General features: G+C 39.7%; 1 protein-coding gene across 4 annotated transcripts in view; it reads left to right on the forward strand.

Moving 5' to 3' along the window:
- The first annotated feature begins 5,577 nt into the window (after positions 1-5,577).
- LOC148040030 (transcription factor GTE6-like) overlaps positions 5,578-22,425 on the forward strand; it is a 47,974-nt gene continuing 31,126 nt past the window's right edge. For 3 of the 4 annotated variants that reach the window (XM_087696069.1, XM_087696077.1, XM_087696096.1), the window contains exon 1: positions 5,579-6,180. In XM_087696069.1, the coding sequence (XP_087552195.1) occupies positions 5,725-6,180 (456 nt within the window). In that variant the 5' untranslated portion in view covers positions 5,579-5,724. Of the gene's footprint in view, positions 6,181-22,425 lie in introns of all 4 variants that reach the window. The other variant, XM_087696087.1, reaches the window with a different exon arrangement.

A 22,425-nucleotide genomic window follows, 5' to 3' on the forward strand; every position in this document is an offset into this window, starting at 1 on the left:
TCTCTCTTTATTCTCTCCCCTCTCTCCTCTCTTATCCTTCTCTCTCCCTCTTCTTTTTTCCTTTTTTTCTTCTTCTTCTCTCTCTTTCTTCATTCTCTTTTTAAAATTTTTATTTTATATCTCTCTCTCCTCTCTTTTTTCTCTATTTTATATTTTCTCTCTCTATAATTCTCTCTCTCTCTCTCCTCTTTTTCTCCTCTATTTTATCTTTTTTCTCTCTATAATTCTCTCTCTCTCTCTCTCTCTCTCTCTCTCTCTCTCCTTTTTCTTCTTCTTTCACTTTCTTTCCCCCCCAGTCTCTCTTAAAGTATGTAAATTTTATCTTTTCTTTATATATAATTCTCTCTTTATGTTTATATTCTCTCTCTTCTCTCTCTCTCTCTCTCTCTCTCTCTCTCTCTCTCTTTGCCCCCTTTTCTTCTTCTCCCCTTTCTCTTAATTTTTCATTTTTTCCCCCAGTCTCTCTTAAAGTATGTAAATTTTATATTTTTCCTATATATAATTCTCTCTTTATATTTATATTCTCCAGTCTCTTCTTCTCCTTCTCTCTCTCTCTCTCTCTCTCTCTCTCTCTCTCTCTCTCTCTCTCTCTCTCTTACCCCCTTTTCTTATTCTCCCCTTTCTCTTAATTTTTCGTTTTTTCTTCTCTCCCTCTCTCTCTCTCTTTTAAATTTTATATTTTTCTTCTCTCCTTCTCTCTCTTTTAAGTTATACCTTCTCATTCTCTCTCTCTCTCTCTCTCTTCCCCCTTCTCTCCTTTGTCCCTTCCTCTCTTTCTTGAAAAATATTTAAATTTTAAAAATACTTTTTTCTTTTCTCTTTTTTCCCATCTCTCTTCCTCTTTTTTCTCATTCTTCTTCTTCTCTCTCTCTCTCCCCCTCTCCTCTCCTTTCCTTCTCTCTCCTCTTTTTCTTTTTTTCTCTCTTTAAATTTGTTTATTTTCTCTTTCTTTTAAATTTTATATTTTCTCTCTCTATAATTCTCTCTTTGTGTTTAAATTCTCTCTTCTTCTTCTTTTCTCTCTCATTTTCTTCTCTATGTCTCTCTCCCCCTTGTCTCCTCTCTTTTCCTTTTTTCTTTTCCTCTCTCCCCCTCTCTCTTACATTTATATTTTCTCTCTCTATAATTCTCTTTCTCTTTGTTCCCCCTCTCTCTCCCTCCCTCTCATCTTCTTTCTTTTTTGCTATTTGTGTATATATATATATATATATATATAAGAAAGTTTCTCTTTTTTCTTTTTTTTCCTCTTTAAAATTTTTATTTTTCTCTTTCTTTTAAATTTTATTTTTTCTCTCTCTATAATTCTCTTTCTTTCTTTTAAATTTTATCTTTCCTCTCTCTATAATTCTCTCACTATGTTCAAATTCTTTCTCTTCTTCTTCTTATTTTCTCTCTCTCTCTCTCTCTCTCATTTTCTTCTCTCTCCCCTCTCTCCTCTCTTTTTCTTTTTTCTTTCTCTCTCTCTCTCTCTCATATTAAACTTTTAAATGTAAACTTTTTGTTTAACTAAAATAAGGAGAGAGAGATTAAACTTTTAAATGTAAACTCTTTGTTTAATTAAAATAAGGAGAGAGAGAGAGAGAACCTAGGCCCAGAGAGGGGGGAGGAATTTAATTAAAAAGGGGAGGGGGAAAAGAAAGAGAGAGATTATAAGTGAGAGAGAGGGGAGGAGGTTTTAATTTTAAAAAGGGAGGTTGGGGGGGGGGGGGGGGGGGTAGGGGAGGCTTTAATGAAAAAAGGAGGGGGAAGAGAACATGAGATATTACACGTGAGAAAGAGGGGAGGGGAAGGGGAGGGAGGTTTGGAAAAGGGGGCAGGTTCGGGAAAGTCTCTGGAGGTTCAAGGCTTTCCGAACCTATAGCTAAAATAATATAGTAGTAAGATGATGCTTAGCTACTTGAATTAAATATCTTGATCATCAAAGGATCAAGAGGAATTATTGTCTATGCATAGACATGATGCCTAGCTACTTGAAGTAAATATCTAAATAAAGATTCATTTGTGCATGTGAGGAATGCACTCCTAATAATGAGAGCCTAAACATTATGAGATGAATGATTTATATATGAACACAATAGAAGAGAAATACATAAACAGACCATAATAATTGATAAGCAAGAAATTGAAAGAGTGAAATAACTTGCATATCAAAGATTCTACATACCATAATAATTCTATGACATGCAAATATTGTTGATTTCATCCTATATTTTTATACTTGTTCTTTTGACAATATCCATATGTATGCACATGTACGTACTCAATACATAAATTGACCACAATAATTGATAAGCAAGTGATTAGAAGATGAAGTGCATCTATAGATTTATATAAACATTCAATATTATACACTTTGGGTTAGTTACAAGTAGTTTACACCTTCCATCTAAAAAGCCACTTAAGCATGGATTTAACCATTGTAAAAATGTATAAAGCATAAATATGTGTCACAACAATACTAAGTCTTTCCTATGAAAGCCCTCTTAAAAGTTGACTTGCACCAAGGCTTATGGGGGCAATATAAATGTTGTGGAGGGTCTTTCTATAACATGCTTCATTTGGGGTCTTAAGATGTAGCTACAAGTGGATTTTGTGGTACATGTCATACATTTGTATTTAATGGGAGAAACATAGTAGCATCATTGGCTACAAGTGGAGGCATCCTTCATAGCTATCCAATCATTTTCCTGATGCAAAGAGGGATAGTTTGAATATGTCCCAAGGCTTACTCATGCATTTTGATATGACATGAGATCTTTCAAAAATGTATTGTGCTATTCGTGAGAAGAATGTTGAGAGAGAGAGAGAGAGGTTATACATCCTTGCTTTACAAGTATCCCTAATGACCGTGGTTGCGCAGATCCTAGCAGGGCCCTAATGACTCATGTTGGCATAGGTGGAGAGAGAGAGAGAGAGAGAGAGAGAGAGAGAGAGAGAGAGAGAGTAGTAAACACCCTTGTAAATTTTTACAAATACCCTACAAACCTGCACTCGCATGGGTCCTAGCAATTTGTGCCTGATAATTAACTAGTGTTCTGTGCGCATGCACGAAATTCTAGGCCGCTTTCCTACCCTGAAGTGTAAGCGAAGTTGCTTTGCTATCGCACGACAACTTCACTCAACAATCCATTTCTCATATTTCTCTCGCCTCTTTTCCCTCTCTGTTTCTAATTTTTTTCTTCACCCTCTCTCTCTCTCCCCCCAAATTCCCTGTTAATTTTTTTTTCTCTCTCTCTCTCTCTTTCTCTCTCCCCCCTCCCCCTCTCTTCTCTCTTTTTCTTCTCTCTTCCTCTCTTCCTCTCCTTTTTTTCTTCTTTTCTCTCTCTTCATTTTCTTTTTAACATTTTTCTTCTCTCTCTCTCTCACTCTCTTTTAAATTTTATCTTTCCTCTTTCTATTATTCTCTCTCTCTATATATATTTTCTCTCCCTCTTCTTCTTCTTCCTCTCTCTTTGTCTCTCTCCTTTTGCTCTTTGCACTTTTCTTCTCTCTCTGTCTCTGTCTCTCTCTCTCTCTTTATTTTATTTTATTTTCTCTTTCTCTTTCAAGTTTTTTTCTCTCACTCTCTTTTCTCTATATATATATTTTCTTCTCTCTCTATTTTTCTCTTTCCTCTCTTTCCCTTTCTTTTCTCTATTTTCTCTCTCTTTCAAATTATATATTTCCTCTCTGTTTCTCTCTCTCTAAGTCAAAAACTATATAAAAAAAAGTTTAATAAAAAAAAAGACTATTCTCTTTTCTCTCTCCCTCCTCTCTCTGTCCTTTTCTCTTTCTTATTCTTTTATTTTTATCATCCTTCTTCTTCTTCTTCTTATTCTTCTTAAAGCGTGTGAAAAACTGTGTCAAAAAAACTTTAAATTAAAAAAAGCTTTCAAAAATGTTTAATTAAAATGAAAGTTTAAACAAAAAATTTTAATGCAATATATATATATATATATATATATATATATATATATATATATATATATATATATATATATATATAAAGAAGTTTGATTTAATTAAAGGAGAGAGAGAGAGAGAGAGAGAGAGAGAGAGAGAGAGCCTACACATAAGAGAAAGAGGGGGGAAGTAATTTAATTTAAAAAAGACTATTATCTTTCCTCTTTTCCCCCCTCTAGTCCGTCTTTTTCTCCTTATTTTTTTCTCCCTCTTCTTCTTTTTGTATCTCCCTCTCAAAGTGTGAAAAACTATATCCAAAAAAATTAAAATCTGTCTCTCTCTCTTTAAGTTAAAAACCAATTTAAAAATGTTTAATTTAAAAAAGACTATTCTCTTTTCTCTTTCTACCCCTCTTTTTGTCTTTTTGTCTTTCTTATTCTTCTAAATTTTTATCATTCTCGTTCTTCTTCTTCTTCTATCTCCCTCTCAAAGTGTGTGAAAAACTATGTCTAAAAAGCTTTAAATAAAAAAGTTTAATGAGAGCGAGAGAGAGAGAGAGAGAGAGAGAGAGAGAGAGAGAGAGAGAGAGAGAGAGAGAGAGAGAGAGAGAATTTAATCAAAGAGCGGAGGGGAAAAATAAAAAGAGATTATACATGAGAGAGAGGGGAGGGGGTTTTAATGAGAGAGAGAGAGAGAGAGAGAGAGAGAGAGAGAGAGAGAGAGAGAGAGAGAGAGAGAGAGAGAGATTTAATCAAAGAGCGGAGGGGAAAAATAAAAAGAGATTATACATGAGAGAGAGGGGAGGGGGTTTTAATGAGAGAGAGAGAGAGAGAGAGAGAGAGAGAGAGAGAGAGAGAGAGAGAGAGAGAGAGAGAGAGAGAGAGAGCCTAGGCCCTACAATGAGAGAGAGAGGGGAGGGGGAAGGGCTTTTAATTAAAAAGGGAAGGGAGAAGAGAAAATGAGAAATTACACTTGAGAGAGAGGGGAGGTGAGAGAATTTTAATTGAAAAAGGGAGGTTTGGAAAAGGGGGTAAGTTCGAAAAGCCTTTTGGTTCGGAGGTTTTTAAACATACAACCAAAATAATATAGTAGTAAGAAGTAAGATGAGAGAGGGTTGCGTGTATGCTATGCATTGTAAGAAGTGAGTTTAGGGTTTAATGTGCAGTTAATGGGAAGGGTGGAGAGAGAGAGAGAGAGAGAGAGAGAGAGAGAGAGAGAGAGAGAGAGATGTGGGGAGTTGAAAATAATATCATGTTGTAGATGCACGCTTATGTGGGTACAAGCGTGGAATGCTAATGTTAGAATAAGGCCGGTTACACATCGGGCTATGGACGAATAGGAGGTGGAAAAAGAGGCGTCCGTTGCATTATGCGTCGAAAGGTCATTGAACCCGATTTTTGTGGTTGGCGGACACTTTTGAGCAGGGGATCTCCCTTGTCCTGAAATTTGGGCACGCCCAATGCGCAAGACGACAACACATTTATTCAAAAAGGGCATTGCACGATTGACAAGAATTGAATCCCCACCAATCCCACTCACCTCAATGTCATTACCAATGAACCAACCCTGTTTTGGTGAAACATTTGAACGCACTTTAATCTGTAGCCAGAGCAATAGACAACTTGCACATAACCCCAGCCGCTCGAGGCTGTGTGTAACCACCCTAATATAAAGGATCAATTTAGCGAGACTCTCTCTCTCTTTTTGGGATTGAGTTCCGTGTGCTATTTTCTAAGACACTTTCGTCTTGTTTCTACCTCTCTTGTTCGTGTTTGGTCCTCGAGAAACAGGCTAATTCCTTTTCCAATTAGGTTTTTCGCTCGGGTGGTGGGAAGATGCAACATGGATCCAGATACCATTATTATGCTAGATGATGACGACGAAGATTATGGAGGAGGGGGAGGAGAGGAGAGACCAAGTGGCTTGGACAAGGAGGCCTTCCTTGAATGGGGTGAGGATGATATCCTGGACTTGATTGAGGAAGGGCCTGTGGCTTTTGTAAGCAATGCTAGGGCAAATGACAATACTAGGGTTGGTGAAGGAACAGAAGGGGGAGGGAGGAACACAGGAGAGGGAGAAGGAGGTGAAGCATTCAAAGCAGAAGGAGAGCCAAGAGAAAGTGAAGGAGAAAGAACAAGAGAGGGAGACAAAGCCTCAGGCACCATTCTGGAGGAAGGACATCGTGAGGCCACCTCCATTGTCACCACCCCGGCCAAGGGCAAGGAGGAAGACCCCAGCGATCTTATAACTAAGGCCTTGCAGCACTCTGTAGCATCCATGACCATGGTGGTAGATCAGGTAACTGTCAAAATGCTGGCGTTCCGTTTCTTTGTCCTTGTTTCTTCCTGATCGTTTTCAGACTGCAAATGGATCCAAGTAAAGCGTATGTGGGAAAGTAATGGATAATCATGTTTTCTGAGATCAACAAATGCATGAGAGGATCCATAGATCACAGTTAAGGCATGGTTGCTTGGATATGATTTGCACAAAGGAAAGCTTAATTGGACGAGCATTTCTTCTAGAATCAGTACATTGTATTGAACATCCATGGCAATAAATGTTTCATATAATTTGAATCTTCATCTCCTCTAATTTAATAAATGTATGGACACAAAAAGTAAAGCACATGTGTGGACAGTAGAAAGCCTGACTTGGTAATCATTCCCTCTAACATCAATAAAAATGTATTCAAGTCGAGGGAACCCTCCATCTAAGCATTATGAGTAATAATCAATCCAATGATTTATTTTGGGCAACATAAGGATGGGCATAGTAAAAGAGTATGTGTTAGCTACCCGTGGTTTCGTGTATTTGAGAGCATACATAGCTGAGGTATTGCAAATATATGCTCAGTGCTTGTAGTATGCACCTATCATTTGGGAGCATTTTTCTTGGAGATGGCCACTTCCTAGAAATAGAATGCAAGTTCAAGTGAGTGAATGGGCTAGAAGCTTGATAGAAAGGTTTCTAGACGTGACACACACAAGATGCTTTGTGCTTTCTATCTAATATGGTATTCATGCCTATTGTATATCGCATTATGCACCATTTTCAAATGTTTGTTTGCACTCACATGTATCTATTTTAGATGCCATATATGACTTTTTTAGAGAAAGAAGCTTCTAAACATTTTGCTCTAAAAACTCTCAAGTGGGTAAGAATTTAAGATATCCATTGAAGACAATTATTTCTTGCGAATTTTTGGAGCTTTTGATGTGAATAAAATTTCCATTTGAGCGATTTTCAAAAATAGCAATGTCATAAATTTTAGGAGGCACCAAATTTAGATTTTGGAGAGCTTCATTATATAGGTTCATTGGTTCATTGCTTGTTTCTTTGATCATGAGCATAGAAAGATGAACATTTAATCGTATTTAGAAACACTTAAATAATACAAATTGCCTTTCGAAATACATGAGTATAAAATTAATTTGAATCATTGACCCAATATGTTTTGGTAACTATCCCTCCCTTTTAAAATCCATCTCGTTCACCTGACGTTGCTTAAAGTACTTTTGATCCTACAACTTCTTCATAAGCTGCAATTATTTTTCAATAGTCTTTACTTTACTCTTCTAGCTTTGATTCCAATGTAAGTGCGAGGAAAAACACGAGAATGATAATACTTTGAACTTAACCAACTTGATCAATTATCACCATGAAAATGAGAGAGAGAGAGTCGACACCACATTGAGAGGGGAACCGGCCCCTCCCTCTTTATAGAAATTTATCGAAATAAATTACGGGCACAAAGTGCTTGAACTATTTGCAAAGGGTTGATTTGTTGTATTTTTGAAAATTAGGGTTTTGAAACTCTAATATTTGAATACTTTGGGTAGAAGCTAATTTTCTTCTTTAGTGCTTGAACTAAATTAAGCTAAGTAGAAGGTGCTTCTTGGATGGGTGATAGATAGAAGAGTACAAAGCACCTGGTTGAGATTTCAGTGTGAGAGTTTATTGGTAATGAAGAGAGAGACCTCCAATATATAGGTGTGGGGCTTGGGTGCTCAAAAGTAGAAAAGGCTACAAATGACAAGTGTTTATTGAAAATGATAAGTACTGAGCAAAATGACAAGTGTAGGGACACTTGTCTCTTCAAAATGACACGTTCTATTCTAGATGCTATGGGAATGTGCAACGGAAGAGAGTTACAAATATGGAGAGAAAAGGAGAGAAGAAGAGAAAGCAAGAAGAGGAGAATGATTTGCATTGAACAAAGAAGAAGGCTGAATACAACGAGGGCATATCAATCCCTACTTGCAACCAAAGGTATCAGTGAAGGCACCGGATTAGGCTGAATAATAATGACAGTACTTGTGACGGTGGCGAAGACGGTGATAGTGAAGGAGATGGAAAGTGTGTAGCTTTTTGTCCATGACAGAGACGAGAAAGATTGCAGCTACTTGGTGGAGAATGTGGAAGATAGAAAAGTGAATGATCTACCCATTGATTGCATTTGCTATATACAGCATAAAAACTAAAAAACTAGTTGGCTACATTAAATGCAGTCGCAAAAATGTTGATGTGGCTCTCGGGCAATTGGAAAAAATCACAGTTATCTTGGGCGGTTAGAAATCATTTTACAGAACAACATAATTGACAAACACATCAAAACTAAGAAGAAAGACATAGTCAAAGCTCTAAATATCCCTTTCAAACTCTTACTAGGGCTTGCAACTAGGAGATGACAAACTGACAAAATAAGGTACGTCAACACCCCCTCTCAGATCTTGGGAGTGTCTTACGACCCAACAATCTCATTTGATGAAGCATAGAAACCTTGGGCAAAGACTTTGTGAAGAAATTCGTCTCATTGTCCAAGGTAGGATAGTAGACCACCGCTAACTCGTAATCCACAATCCGCTTATGTACATGATGATATTGAACCTCAATGTGCTTCTTGCAAGTATAAAACACAGGGTTCTTGGCCAACCCTAAGGCACTCTAGTTATTCATGCGCAATTGAGTAGGACCTGCTTCTGGAAAGCCATCTGGTAAAGCCAAATTGCCTCCTTAGCTGTGGAACAAAGGGTATGGTACTCGGCCCCTATAGAAGAAAGTGCCACAATAAGTTGCTTCTTACTACTCCATTAGATAGCTTTTGATCTAAGGAGAAAACATAACCTTGTAGTGGATTGGCTTGAATACACATCACCTATCCAGTTTGAATTACTCCATCCAAAAAGAGTGGCCGTGTCTCCATATATGATATCGCAGGATCGAGTACCCTTTAAATAGTGCAGAATGCACAAAGCGGCTCTCTAGTGAGCTCGAGTAGAAGTCTTCAGAAAAGAAGACAACAATGCTACCACAAAGGAAATATTTGGTTAAGTGTGAATAAGCTAGATCAATGAGCTAGTAAGACACTTATATTGGGTAGCGTTTGGAAGGGGATCATTGGTCGGCAAAAGCTTGGACTCTGGGTCCATGAGGCAAGAAATAGGCCAATACTTAGCTATATCAAACTCTAAAACTAACTTGGAGATGTATGTGTGCTAGGATATGGAGATGCCTTGTCCCATCTAATAGATCTCCAAGCCAAGGAAAAAGTGTAGGATCTCTGGATTTGTCATGTCATAACTCTTGTCTCAAGATCTCTCAAGTTCGATCAATCTTGTGAGATACTCCTTGTGCTAATCAAGTCATTCACATACAAGATGACATGCACACACTTGTCACCCTTAACCTTATAATAAAGGTTGGGGAAATGATCCGTTTGTTGGAAGCCACTCTATAAGGAGGATCGATAAATTCTCTGGTACCAAGCTCAAGGGGCTTGCTTTAGGCCACAGAGGGCCTTTTGTGATCTCTAAACATGGTTCTCCTTCCCCTGCACAAAAATACGAAGAAGTTGTGAGACATAGATCTCCTTCTCCAAGATGCCATTTAGAAAGGTGAACTTATGTCCATCTGGGAAATAGGCCAATGGTGATGAGTGGCAAGATCCAAGATAGCTCGAGTAGTAGACATTCAAGCTATAAGTGTGAAGGTCTTTGGGTATCGAATCTTGTTCTCTTGGCAAATCCCTTGGTAATAAGCCATGCCTTAGACTTGTCTAAGGATCCATTTGCAAGATACTTGGTTTTATAGACCCAATTCACACCAATTACCTTTTGCTTCTTTGGATGCGGAACCAAATCGGAAGTTTGGTTTTATTCGATAGAATTGAGCTCTTGCATAGCACAATGCCAAATATCCTATACAAGAGTCTCATCAATTCTAGTAGACTCATGATCCTGAAAAATCTGTGACATAAGGGCGTAGTCCACATAGAGTCAACTATCCCTTTGGGTCCGCAATCTAGTAAGTCTACGTGGGTGTGAAGGGGTAGTAGGAAAGTGGAAAACACTTGAGTTGTGCATAAGTTATTGATACCACTGTGAAATGTTAATAGGCTTATCTTGTTGCAAAGGAGATTGAGTATCGTTTGGCAGTTATAATGTACTTGTTTGGGATATGGGCTCCCCCTCACTAGGTGACAGTAAATCCCCCTTATCCAAAGAGGGAGGCTTCCCTTTTGATGGCTCAATATCCCTAGAAGAAGCATGAGGGGATGCGGAGGGAGTAGAAATACTTGAAGATAAAGTAGTAGAAGAAGGAGCCGTTAAACTAGGAAGAGAAGTGTCAAAAGATGACGTACCAGTGAGATAGTAGGGTTTGCGGGGAGAAGCACAGAGTGAACTCAGCAAACATGGAGAAGGGAAGAGAAGAGAGAAGAAACTCTGATGAATGGAATGATGAAGTTCCAAATCGTGGAGTGAATGTGATACAAGGGAACAAGGGTGCCGTAGCACAAGGAAGATGATGAAGACAACCACGAACCACGAACCGCAATGTCCTCTTGACGGGATGTGAGGGTAGTGGAGAGGCTGGAGAGAAGAGGTGACGGACTGAATGAATCAGCCGTGAGGAATGAATGAGAGAGTGGGCTATAAATAGACATAGTTAGTCTAGGATGGCACCCCTTTTTGGGGCTGCAAACCCTAAACACAAACCCTACATGCAAAACGCAGAAACGCAAACTGCAGGTGAAGGGTTTCTCAACGGGAAGTAGATAAAGAGGGAGGAGAGGGAGGAGTCGTAGACAAAGAAGAAGGGCTAATGGGTAACTTGGAAGGAAGGGGAGGTGCTGATGGTGGCATAGGGTTAGTTGAAGACAAAGAACCACTTGTAAAAGAATCATCAATAGGATTATCGAAGACTAAAGCCTCATCAAAGATTACGTCCCTACTCACCTCAATCTTTCGTTTCTTCGGGTCGTAGAGTCGATAGCCCTCATGGTCATGCTGTAGCCCATGAAGATAAGCTTCTTGGACTTTTAGTTGAGTTTGCTTCCTCTCTTCTTCTTGTCCACACAAACAAATGCATCGCATCCAAAGATTCAAAAGTGGAAAATGGAAGGCTTCTTTCCAAAGACAGCCTCATAGGGAGTCATATCCTGTAATGCAAAGATAGGAGATTGGTTGCAGATGTGCTAGCTAAAGAATGTTGCCGATCCAGCAATAGGGGAATGGTCCCTACTCCACGAATGTGTATGAAAGAATTGTTACCAATGGTGAAAGATCCCCTTCTCGAACTCATATCTTAAAGCCAATATTGTCAATAGGTCATGTGAGAAGAAGCCCCATTGTCCATGAGCCAAGGCTTCTTCGAAGAGGAAGAAGCAAAAGTAGTATTATGAAGATGGACTCAATGGTAGCTAGGATAGCCTTTGAATCCTTAGTCCCCAGGGTTCTTAAGACTTCAAAATGGGGTACTTCTGTGAATAGTTCTCCTTCGGATGAGTTCCCTTCCCATAGTGTGGACACTTGGACTTTCTCTTATTATCTTTTGTGTCCTTTTTCTTGTTTTCATGTTTCTTTGCCTTTGGCTTCGCCTTTAGTTTCCCTTCTCCTGAACCTATTGTGAAAGCCTTCGTGTAGTCGAATCCACTAGCACCTACCTCTCTGAGCAAGCTTCTCCTAAAGAAGAGTCTTAGGTCCTTGATGTAAGAAGGCCGGTATAGAACACATCGAACTTTAGAGATGGCAGTCAAGTCAAAAGAACCACTGCCATATCCTGTGAAGATATAGTCCTCTTGAGGGATGCAAACTCATCCCTTATGTCCTCCCATTTGTTAATGTGATCCTTCATCGAAGGAGAGCCATCAACATTGAGCATCCAAAGTTTCTTCTCAAGAGAAATCCTATGGGCAAAAGTCTTTTGATGATACAAAGACTCAAGCTTCTCCCACACTTTTGTTGTTGTTCTCAAACTGTGAACATGCACTAGGACAGAATTGTGTAAGCTCATGAAAAGGAGGGATCAAGCTTGAGAGTTGAGCCGATCTCATAGGGTTGCACGATCCATGGTCGTTTCCTCATGGGGATTCTCCACGGGATGGGGAATAGGTAGGGTAACAAGCTCTCAAAGATCGAAGGTGTCAAGGATGCATTTCACCTTATAGAACCAAAGTGAACATTTGGAACCATCTAGCCAGTCCTCTTTGGGTAAAGAAGGGAGAACAAGCACATGGACAGGTGGTGCCATATTAGCCAATTTGAAGCCAGTAGAATGGACTCTATGGGAAACATGGAGAGAAGGGAGAGGAGAAGGATATTGTTGCTCTGAACAATGAGACCTTGTAAAAGGGCTTGGTGACCTCTAATAGTCATGCCGCAGTTTAGAGGAGTGAAAGAAACCTCATCGTCTGAATCATCAAAACCTGTAAACTAGGGATTAGACATCTTGGTGTAACTTGCAAACACATGAATGCTGCTGCGTTTTGTTGGAGAGAGTCCGAATTGATGAAAAATCAGCAAAATCTGCAAGAAGAGAGTTGTGGATGTCCCGCTTTTATTGAATTCACCTCTAAAATGCAAAAACATTTCCATTTACAGTAGTAGCGAACACCAAGCTGAAATTTGACTTTTCAGCAACAGTGTGGTCTCCTCTTTGGCTAGAAACTCCATGTCCTCATGTAGGCGATGATACCATGTGAGAGTATGCAACATAAGAGAATCTGGATTAGACGGTGATGGTGACCGAGTGTCATGAGGACATGAAATCTAATTGCTTTGCGTAGCATTTGATTAAAAGTTAATTAAATGTGCTAATGTGACTTACGCATGTGAGGTGCAAGTCAATTATCTCACAATGTGGGACTTAGGACCTCGAGATATCAATCGATGCTAAAGATAAAAGTTGTAATAAGTTATGCTTGACAGGTACTAGGTGGTACTCGGTGTTAGATTTGGATCTAGATCAATTTATTGGTAACTAATGTTGGTGGTAACATTCGAGACTAGGCATTAGTTAATTAATTAATGCCAGTTTAAGGGTTGATAATTGCTCAAGGATACTTGTAAGACAAATTGGCCTAGCCAATTTAATTATTGATTGGTGAAATTCATTTTTTGAGCTCTAGAATAATTATTAAATTAATTTTCAAAAAGATCGATAATGCTGAAAAATGGGATTAGAAGGTTGCCACTTGGCAAAACTTGCCTCTGTAAATGGGAAAAACGTTTTTAGGGGGTAGCAGAAGTCTATTCCAGGCATTGTGAGAGAGAAAGAGGTTGTTAGAGAGCAAGGAGAGGCTGTTGATGTGATTTGCAGCCACCAGGGATCAGTTCTAGCATGTGACAATAGTTTGGAGTCTATAAGAGTAGGTGACAGCAGCCCAAGGTCCTTTTGGTGCAAATGACAGCATATAGGAGGAGATAGTAGTCTTTTTGGTAGTCTTAAGCTGTAGGTGACAGCTTCTTGGCTGTTTGAGCATGACAGTAGTAGCTTTTTAGCATTTCTTGCAATGAAACTCCGAAATTTCTCTCTCTACAGCATTTTCTCTCATCCCTCAGCCATCTCTCAAGTTATCTTAGCATTTTCCAACAGTTTGAGCCATAAGAAGAAGAGATTTCAGACAATCTTTGCTGTAAACCCAAATTTACAGTAGACATTGGGTTTTGACAGCCGTCTCAAGATGTGTCCTTTGAATTGAGAGCCTAGGACTTGAATTCTAGTAGCTGAAATTGAGGAATTTCAAGGAGATTCGAAAGGCCAACTAGCCAATATTAGATTTGGGGTTGAAATTGTCTTTCAAGGAGTAGGGTGAAGGCCAATCTCTAAGTAAACCAAGGGGCAAATTGGTTTGGAGGCTTATTAGTCAATTTTGATAGCAAGAGATACTTGGATTAGCGGAGGAGATTTGAGGATCTCAGTTGTACTCCTTCCATTTACAATATAAGATAAAGAAATATTACAAGGGTCATCAATTTTGGGGCTAGGGCCAACTGGGTGTACAAAGTCATTATGCAATAAACACACTATGCAGTGAATACTGATCCTTGAACTCTTGTATCTTTAGGATCAAGGCAAAGATTATGAGTTGGAGAGTGTGTCATACTCCGAACATATCCTGAAAGGCAACGAGACTGCCTCTGTGTGTTGAACACCAGCAAATGTAGCCATATAGATTGGATCTGATGTAGACATGCAGTGAGGAGTGAGAAAGACAAAAAACATAGGCATTTGAGGAGAGAGAGAAACTAGGTGACAGCTAGAAACAATAGATGACTGTACATGAAGTATAGGCAACAACTGGAGAAGAGAGAAACTTAGCAAATACAGAATTTGGACGATGGTGACAATATAATTTGACTAATGGTGACAGGTCTAGTTGATGACGTCGACATCAAATGCAAGGTTCAAACAGTAGGCAACAACTCTAGGGTACCAGGGGATGGCTCTAGGATGCGGGTGATAGCTCTAGGATGCAGACAACATCTTAGAAATGGAGACCAAGATTGTAATTTGGTGTCGGATGATACCAGACAGCAATGGGAAGCTTTGATAGGATGTTCTTTGTGAACGGGGTGTGGGCAGCGAAGATACAACTCTTGAAACTTGCAAAAACGAGATTGAGGGAGAGTGTTGTTAGGGTGTAACTCAGAGATAATGAACACAACGAATAATGAAGTGAATGACTACTGAATATACAATGTTTATATAGCAAACACACTATGCAGCGAATATTGAACCTTGAACTCTCATATCTCTAGGATCAAGGCAAAGGTTATGAGTTAGAGAGTGTGTCGTACTTCGAACAGATTCTGAAACATAGCAAGGTAGCCTCTTTGTGTCAAACACTAGTAAATGCAGCAAGAGATCGGTTTTGATGTAGACAAGTAGTGAGGAGAGAGAGACAAAAAACACACGTATCTGAGAAGAGAGGAAAACTAGGCGTTAGCTTGAAATAGTAGACGAATGTGCAGGAAGTGTAGGCAACAATTGGAGAAGAGAGAAACTTAGCAAACACAAAATCTTGATGATGGTGATAGTGTTTGACTAATGGCAATAGGTCCAGCTGATGACGTCAGTAGCATATGCAAGGTGCAAATAGTAGGCGACAACTCTTGGCACTAGGCGACAACTCCAAGATACGGGCGACAGCTCCAGGATGCAAGCAACAACTTAGATGGAAACGAAGGTTGGAATTTGGCGCTAGATAGTAGTAGACAAAAATGGAATGCTCTGATCAGGATGTTCTCTGCGAATGGAGTGTGGGCAGTGGAGATACGGCTCTTGAAACTTGCATAAACGAGATTGAGGGAGAGTGGTGGGCCCATGTGAAGAAATGCTCTACACGTAGAAAACGCAAACCAATCGTATGACAAAGCACAACTGATAACATAGAATATAGTTAGGGTTAGGGTAACCCAGAGACAATGAACACAATGAATAATGAAGTGAATGACTATTGAATATACAATGCTCATACAACGAATACACTATGCAATGAGCATACTCCGAATAGATCTCGAAATGCAACAAGGTAGCCTCCGTGTGTCGAACACTAGCAAATGCAGTTAGAGAGGCTAGATCTAATGCAGACACATAGTGGAAAGAGAGAGGAAAAACACAGGTACATGAGGAGAGAAATACTTAGGGTATTGGACCAAGGGTGCTCGTCAGCTGCCTAGAGGTAAAGGTATATGGAATCAACAATGGGTTTTTTTTTTAGTTTGAGGGCTTGGTTTTAGGTTGTCATAAGATTTAGCATTAAGTGAGAGTTTCAAATCAGTGTTTGCCCCATTGAGTCGCTGTGGCCAAAGTATGAGAAAGAAGGATAGATAGCCCCAATATCTTCATAAAACATGAAAAACAATCCCACACACTATTAGGATAAATGCCTAGGGATTCCAAGGGTATGTGTATGTGTGCCAATCATATGGAGAATATATGGAGAGACAAGTAATACTTCATGTGAGCAAGCAAGATGAGCAAAGCTAGCATGCAAGCATATAGAAAAAAAAACTGCCTTTTGAGATTGCAATGTATAATGCCACGAGTATGGTGGATTCGGAGTCAACCACTCCCAAAGGTGACTGAAAATGGACAAATGTGCATAGATGCATGTTTACATGAACAGAATGTCAATGCATGGGGTAATGCAAAGGAAGATGTAAGTATTCATACTCTTATAGAATGCGATGCAACGATGCCACTTGGACAGTACCCTCTCAAGAGAATTATTCACTTGCCATCATGTCATCTTGATAGTGCGGATGAAGTTACAAATGTCCATAATGTATAATACAAAATAAATAGATGTCTGAGAGGAAAAAATTGTAAGCATTATTATTGTCACTATCAACAGAAAGAAATGACCCCCTCTTTAATTCAAAGGAGAAGTACGAGGGAAGCACCCTCTTCCCGTTAAGCTGAAGATGTAGAGGAGGACGTATCGAAGGTGATCCCTGGTAAAAGGTATTGTAGCATTGGCATATTGATCACCTTGGTCAAAATATTTGTAAAATTGTCATTGGAAGGCGTAAATTCTAGGCAAATAGTGCCTAGCTCAACTTGCCCTGTGGTGAAGTGGAAGTCAACTGCCATGTGTCGGTGGTGTGATGATTGGATTGCCTACAAGGGTAATGACACTCTAGTTATTGCAGTAGACAACTGTAGGTGCCTTACAAGGATACTGAAGTGCGGCTAGCAAGTTCCTTAGATAGATGGCCTTAGTGGTACCATCAAAGAGAGCTCGATACTCTACCTCGATCGTGGAAGCTTGCCAATGTCTTTTGCTTATGGCTAGATTAAGAGATGGGTGCTGTGCCCAAGGAGTAGAGGTAGCCGCCATGGGAATGTTGGGTGTTAGGGTCTCTTACCCAATAAGAATCAGTGTATCCTTGCAAGCATAAACCATGACTATAAGTGAGTTCATAATTATAGGTAGATCCTAAATGTCTTAATACACGAAGATAGGTAATGTAATGAGACATTCTAGGTACATTAAAATATTGACTAAGAAAACTAATTGAGTATGCAAGATCTAGCCTAGTATGAATCAACCAAAGTAGTTTCTATCATGGACATGTCATGATCAAGTATACGCATTAATTCTTGCTCATGACATATGAATCCACACCCCATGCGAATGCACCCTTAACAAGACATCCTCGAGCCAACCATGCGAACCCACCCTTGCCATATCATCATAGAACCTTCTAGAAGATATGCCATGTTGTCACCTGCATCATCGATGATGTCATCTTAAAACATTCTAGAAGATCTTTAGCCGTCCTCCAATACCTATAAAAGGAGGGGCTTGCCATAGAGCTCCTTAGTCTTGCCAATGCAAGTCTTAGGAGCTCAAGGAGTCAAGACCTCCAAGTAAGTAACTTCAAGTTCTAGTTTTAGTTCTTGTCTAGTTATGGTATCTAGTCTTGTCTCGTCTTCCATTATACTCATGTTGTCTTGTCACCTTGTAATCTCGTAGTACAAAATCTTATCTAGTATTGTCTTGTATCTTGTTCATCCTCGTCGAGGGAGATCTTGTAATTCTGATATCTTGTATCCATATCTATGGTCTTGGGTTGTGGGATTCTTCATATCCTATCGAGTCCTGTTGTCTATATCTACAGTTGTGCGTTGTGGGATTTTTTGTACCTTGTTAAGTTATCATTGTACCTTGTGTCCCTACATGGCATTATCTTGTAATCAAAATTCTTGTAACAAGTCTTACATCTAGTCTAGTCTCTCAAGCATAGTCTAGTGCTCCCATAACAGTTTGGCAGGACTACTTTCTAGCCCTATTGAGCACCATGGAGGCGACCCTTGAAAGAATCATGGCCTCCCTTAAAAACCTCCAACAACAAATTCAAGACTTGAATGATTGACAAGCGTAACTTCAAATATCAACCTCCAACAAGGAACCCAAGATTAGCATGTCGGAGAAGTTCAATGGTGACCATTCGAAGTTCAGGGGATTCTTGTAATAAGTAAAGCTTTATATCCACATGCAATTGGATAGGTATCTAGATGATGCTTTCAAGGTGGGATTCGTTGGGACTTTGCTTTGTGGTCAAGCTTTGTCATGGTTCACCCCAATCTTAGAAAAGAATATGTCCTTACTTCATAACTATAAGGCATTTCTTTGCGAGTTGACTTCCACATTTGGAGATGCAGACATTGATCGAGTAGCAGAAACAAAACTTCAAAAGCTACGACAAGGTAACCACCTTGCCTTTGCCTATATATTTGAATTTAGGTAATTAAATCTGTGACCTCACTTGGCATGAGGAGTATTTATCAGCCAATTGAGATGGGGTCTTTGAGACGACATCAAGGACCTCATGATCACTATACTTGAGGCAAAAATACTCAACGATTATATCATGCAAGCCATCCAATGTGATAATAGATTGTTTAGGAGGAAACAAGAAAAGTGAGAAGAATTAATGCCTTGCTAATAGATTGTTCAAGAGAAAGCAAGAAAAGTGAGAAGAATTAAGGCCTCGCTAATGGAACCCTGTTCCAATCAGAGAAGAAATCAAGCTCGAACTAGTGCAAATGGATAATACCAAATTCCAGCCCTTGACTAGAAAAGCAAAGCTGAAGAGAGAATCATCTATGCCTATATTATGGAAACCTGGACACATCGCCCAAAATTGCCCAAATAAGAGGGCAAAAACCCCAAGAGTTGCTGCAACCATCCTCGAGCATAAAAATGAGGATGTCCGGTTGTAAATGAGACCATACAACCAAAACTTGATATAAAAAAGGGCCTCTTGATCCTAGTCACACCCACGGAAACTTTCCTTGTCACAGTCCAGATGATCGTGCCAAGAAAGACCCTTTTCCTCAAAGCTGCGGTTGACTTCGGGGCCTTTGCATATTTCATTGATGATGGCTTTGTGAATAGATATCAAATTCCAGTACTCCAAAAGACCAATCCTACAATAGCTGAAGTCGTGGATGGAAGACCCTTAGCATCTGGAGATAATACCAAGGATGATGACTTTGTGAATAGATATCAGATTCTAGTATTCCAAAAGACCAATCATGCAACAGCTGAAGTCGTGGATGGAAGACCCCTAGCATTTGGAGATATTATCAAGGAAACCCGACCACTCATGGTAACTCTTGGCGATCACAAATCTCATGTATGCTTAATGTCATATCCAGTCCCACAAATCCAATCATCCCTAGGATGCCTTGGCTAAAGAAACACAACCCAAAAATTGATTGGGTTAAGCAAAAGATTACACGTCGTGAAAATCAAGGAAAGTCAGTATATCTAGGAGCCAAAGCCTTTATGCATATAGCAAGGTAGAAACTGACCTACATGACATATCATATACTAGCTCAAGAATCTAGTAAGGATGAGTCAATAATGCTACCAAGCAAGTATCAAAACTCTCAAGGTGTCTTTGAAAAAAAGAATGCATATCTCTTGCTTGAACTCAGACCACATGATTGTGCTATAAAACTCCATGAGGGGGACTCAACCATCTTTTGGACCCATCTACAGGCTATTCCTTGATGAACTAGCTGAACTATGCAAGAACTTTGATGAGAACTTAGCCAAGGGGTTCATTAGGCACTTGAAGTCTCCTGCACGAGCCCCAATTCTGTTTGTGAAGAAGAAAGACGGGTCACTTTGAATGTGTGGATTATCGAGGACTCAACAAGATAATAGTCAAGAATCGATACCCTTTGCCGTTGATATGAGAGCTATTGGAATGCCTTGGAAAAGCCAAGATCTTCACAAAGATTGATCTAGGAGGGGCTTATAATCTTGTACATATCAGAGAAGGAGATGAATGGAAGACAACCTTCTGCACAAGGTATGGCCACTATGCCATTCGGTCTCATCAATGCTCCTACAGTGTTTCAACATATGGTGAATGATATCTTCCAAGAGCATCTAGATGATTTTGTAGCTATATACTTGGATGATATCTTGATATTCTCAAAAGATCCAAAGGAGCTGAGCACCATGTAAAATTAGTTTTGGAAAAGCTCAGAAATAAAGGACTATATGCAAAACTTGAGAAGTGTTTTTCCATCAGACAGAAGTGGAATTCTTGGGGTACAATGTCTCCTAGAGAGGAATCTTCATGGATTCCAATGTTGTGAGTGGCTATTGGGAAGCGTGAAGATCTTCAGCAGAGTAGAAGAGTGAGTAGGTGAGTGAGAGTGACAGAGAGAAAGTACGATATGATTTTGGGTGTACCAACAATGTGTTGGTACACAAAGAATACACTTGACAGCCTCCCAATGTGTTTTGCTAAGATTTGATATAAACCTGTTGACAACTCCCATTGCATGAGCAATGTCTGGACGAGTAGCGACCATAGCATACATAAGAGAGCCACAAGCTGATGCATAAGGGACTCCCTTCATAGCATTGGCTTCCATATCATCTTTTGGGCTGTTGGCTTTACTAAGCTTAAGATACGGAGGTAAGGGCACCCCAAGAGGCTTAGCTTCAGCCATATTAAATCTGTCAAGTATCTTTTCAATGTACTTCTCTTGAGATAAGAACAACAATTTCTGCGTTCTATCCCTGCGAATCCTCATGCCCAATATATGCTCTACATTTCCCAAATCTTTCATGGAGAAAGCTGATTTCAGCTGATCTTTGAGAGCATCCAAGCTATTTTTTCTTTTCCCAGTTAGCAACATATCATCCACATACAAAACAAGTATGGTGGGGTTGCCTTCTGTATCCTTTTTCATGTACAAACAATGATCTGCATGGCTGCGTGTAAACCCATGAGAAAGCATAAAAGTGTCAAACTTTTTGCACCACTGCCGTGGTGCTTGCTTCAGCCCGTACAAGTTGCGTTTTAGTTTACACACCAATTGCTCTTTTCCAGGAACTACAAAGCCCTCGGGCTGTTTTATGTAGATTTCTTCATCAATGTCACCATGCAGAAAAGCTGTTTTCACATCCATTTGGTACAACTCTAAATCCAACACAGTAGTGAGAGCAAAAAGCACACGTAGAGTAGTCATCTTCACAACAGGTGAGAAGACCTTTTGGAAGTCAATCCCTTCCTTCTGTGCATACCCTTTGGCATAGATACAGGGAACGGTCGTGGCCTGTAAGAATGGCCTAACACATTCTAGACCCTCCGAGGAGGTGAAATGGCTAGGGAATGTTCCCTGCTGCTTCCAAGGCCGTTTCCTACCATTCCCTGCCGTTTCCCTTGGCGTTCCCTGTTTGGAACGTCCGTTCCAGGCTTGTTGACCAAAATTTACATTTTTTCTAGTTTTTTCTTTTTGCTTGTATCATACTCCTTCTACCACATGTTCATCCATCTTTATCGCCTAATGTGCACACACTAATCTTTGTCTCTCTCTCCCTCTCTCATTGAAGATTCAAAGTGTCATGACAACCTACAAGCCAATTAGGAGTCCATGCAAAGTTCAAATTTGATGCATTATGAACTCTTGCAAATCACAATCAAATTTCAGCCTATTCTCAATTCCAAGGTAATCATCCATTTAAATTGTCTAATTTCAAGGGGAACTGGGATAATTGGGGCAATTCAGAGCAATTTGGAGCTATGGGTTAATCAAGTCAATTTTGGGACATTTGGGTCAATTTGGAGCATTGAGGGATATTGGGGCAATTAGAGGAACATTCTTTGGGGCAACTTGGGTCATGTAGGGCATATTTGAGGCACTTAAGACGTGCCGTTCCCCCTGTTTCCGTTCCCCCACCTTCGACGTTCCCCTTGTTCCAGGGGGTCTCGTTCCTGTTCCCTATTTTAAGTAACTATGCCCTTTGGCAACCAGTCTTGCCTTGTACTTGGGTTTCCCATCAACTGTCTTTACTTTGTAAACCCATTTATTTGGAAGAGGTTTTCTTCCTTTGGGCAACGACACAAGATCCCAAGTATTATTTGCATACAGAGATTTAATCTCTTCCTGCATAGCTAGCTCCCACTTACTGCTGAATTTACATGACTTGGCCTCTTTATATGTAAGAGGCTCACCCTCATCTGTAAGCATCACATAGTGCAAAGAGGGGTCATATCTATGTGGCTGCCTTCTTAAGCGTGTATACCTGCATACCCAGTGATCTATGTTCTTAGAAATCGGGTCTACATCAGGAGGTATGTTATTTTCAGCATTTACTGGCTGTTGTAAGCCATTTTCAGCATGCTGTTCATGCTATACAGCACCTTCATTTTCATCTCCAGCACCTGCATTTTCATAATCAGGAAGTCTATCTTGCTGTCCATGACCTCCTTGTGCTTCTATTTG

The sequence above is a fragment of the Lygodium microphyllum genome, chromosome 2, assembly GCF_053477565.2.
Source record: "Lygodium microphyllum isolate KBCC chromosome 2, Lygodium_microphyllum_v1.1.10, whole genome shotgun sequence".
Classification (NCBI taxonomy): Eukaryota; Viridiplantae; Streptophyta; class Polypodiopsida; order Schizaeales; family Lygodiaceae; genus Lygodium; species Lygodium microphyllum.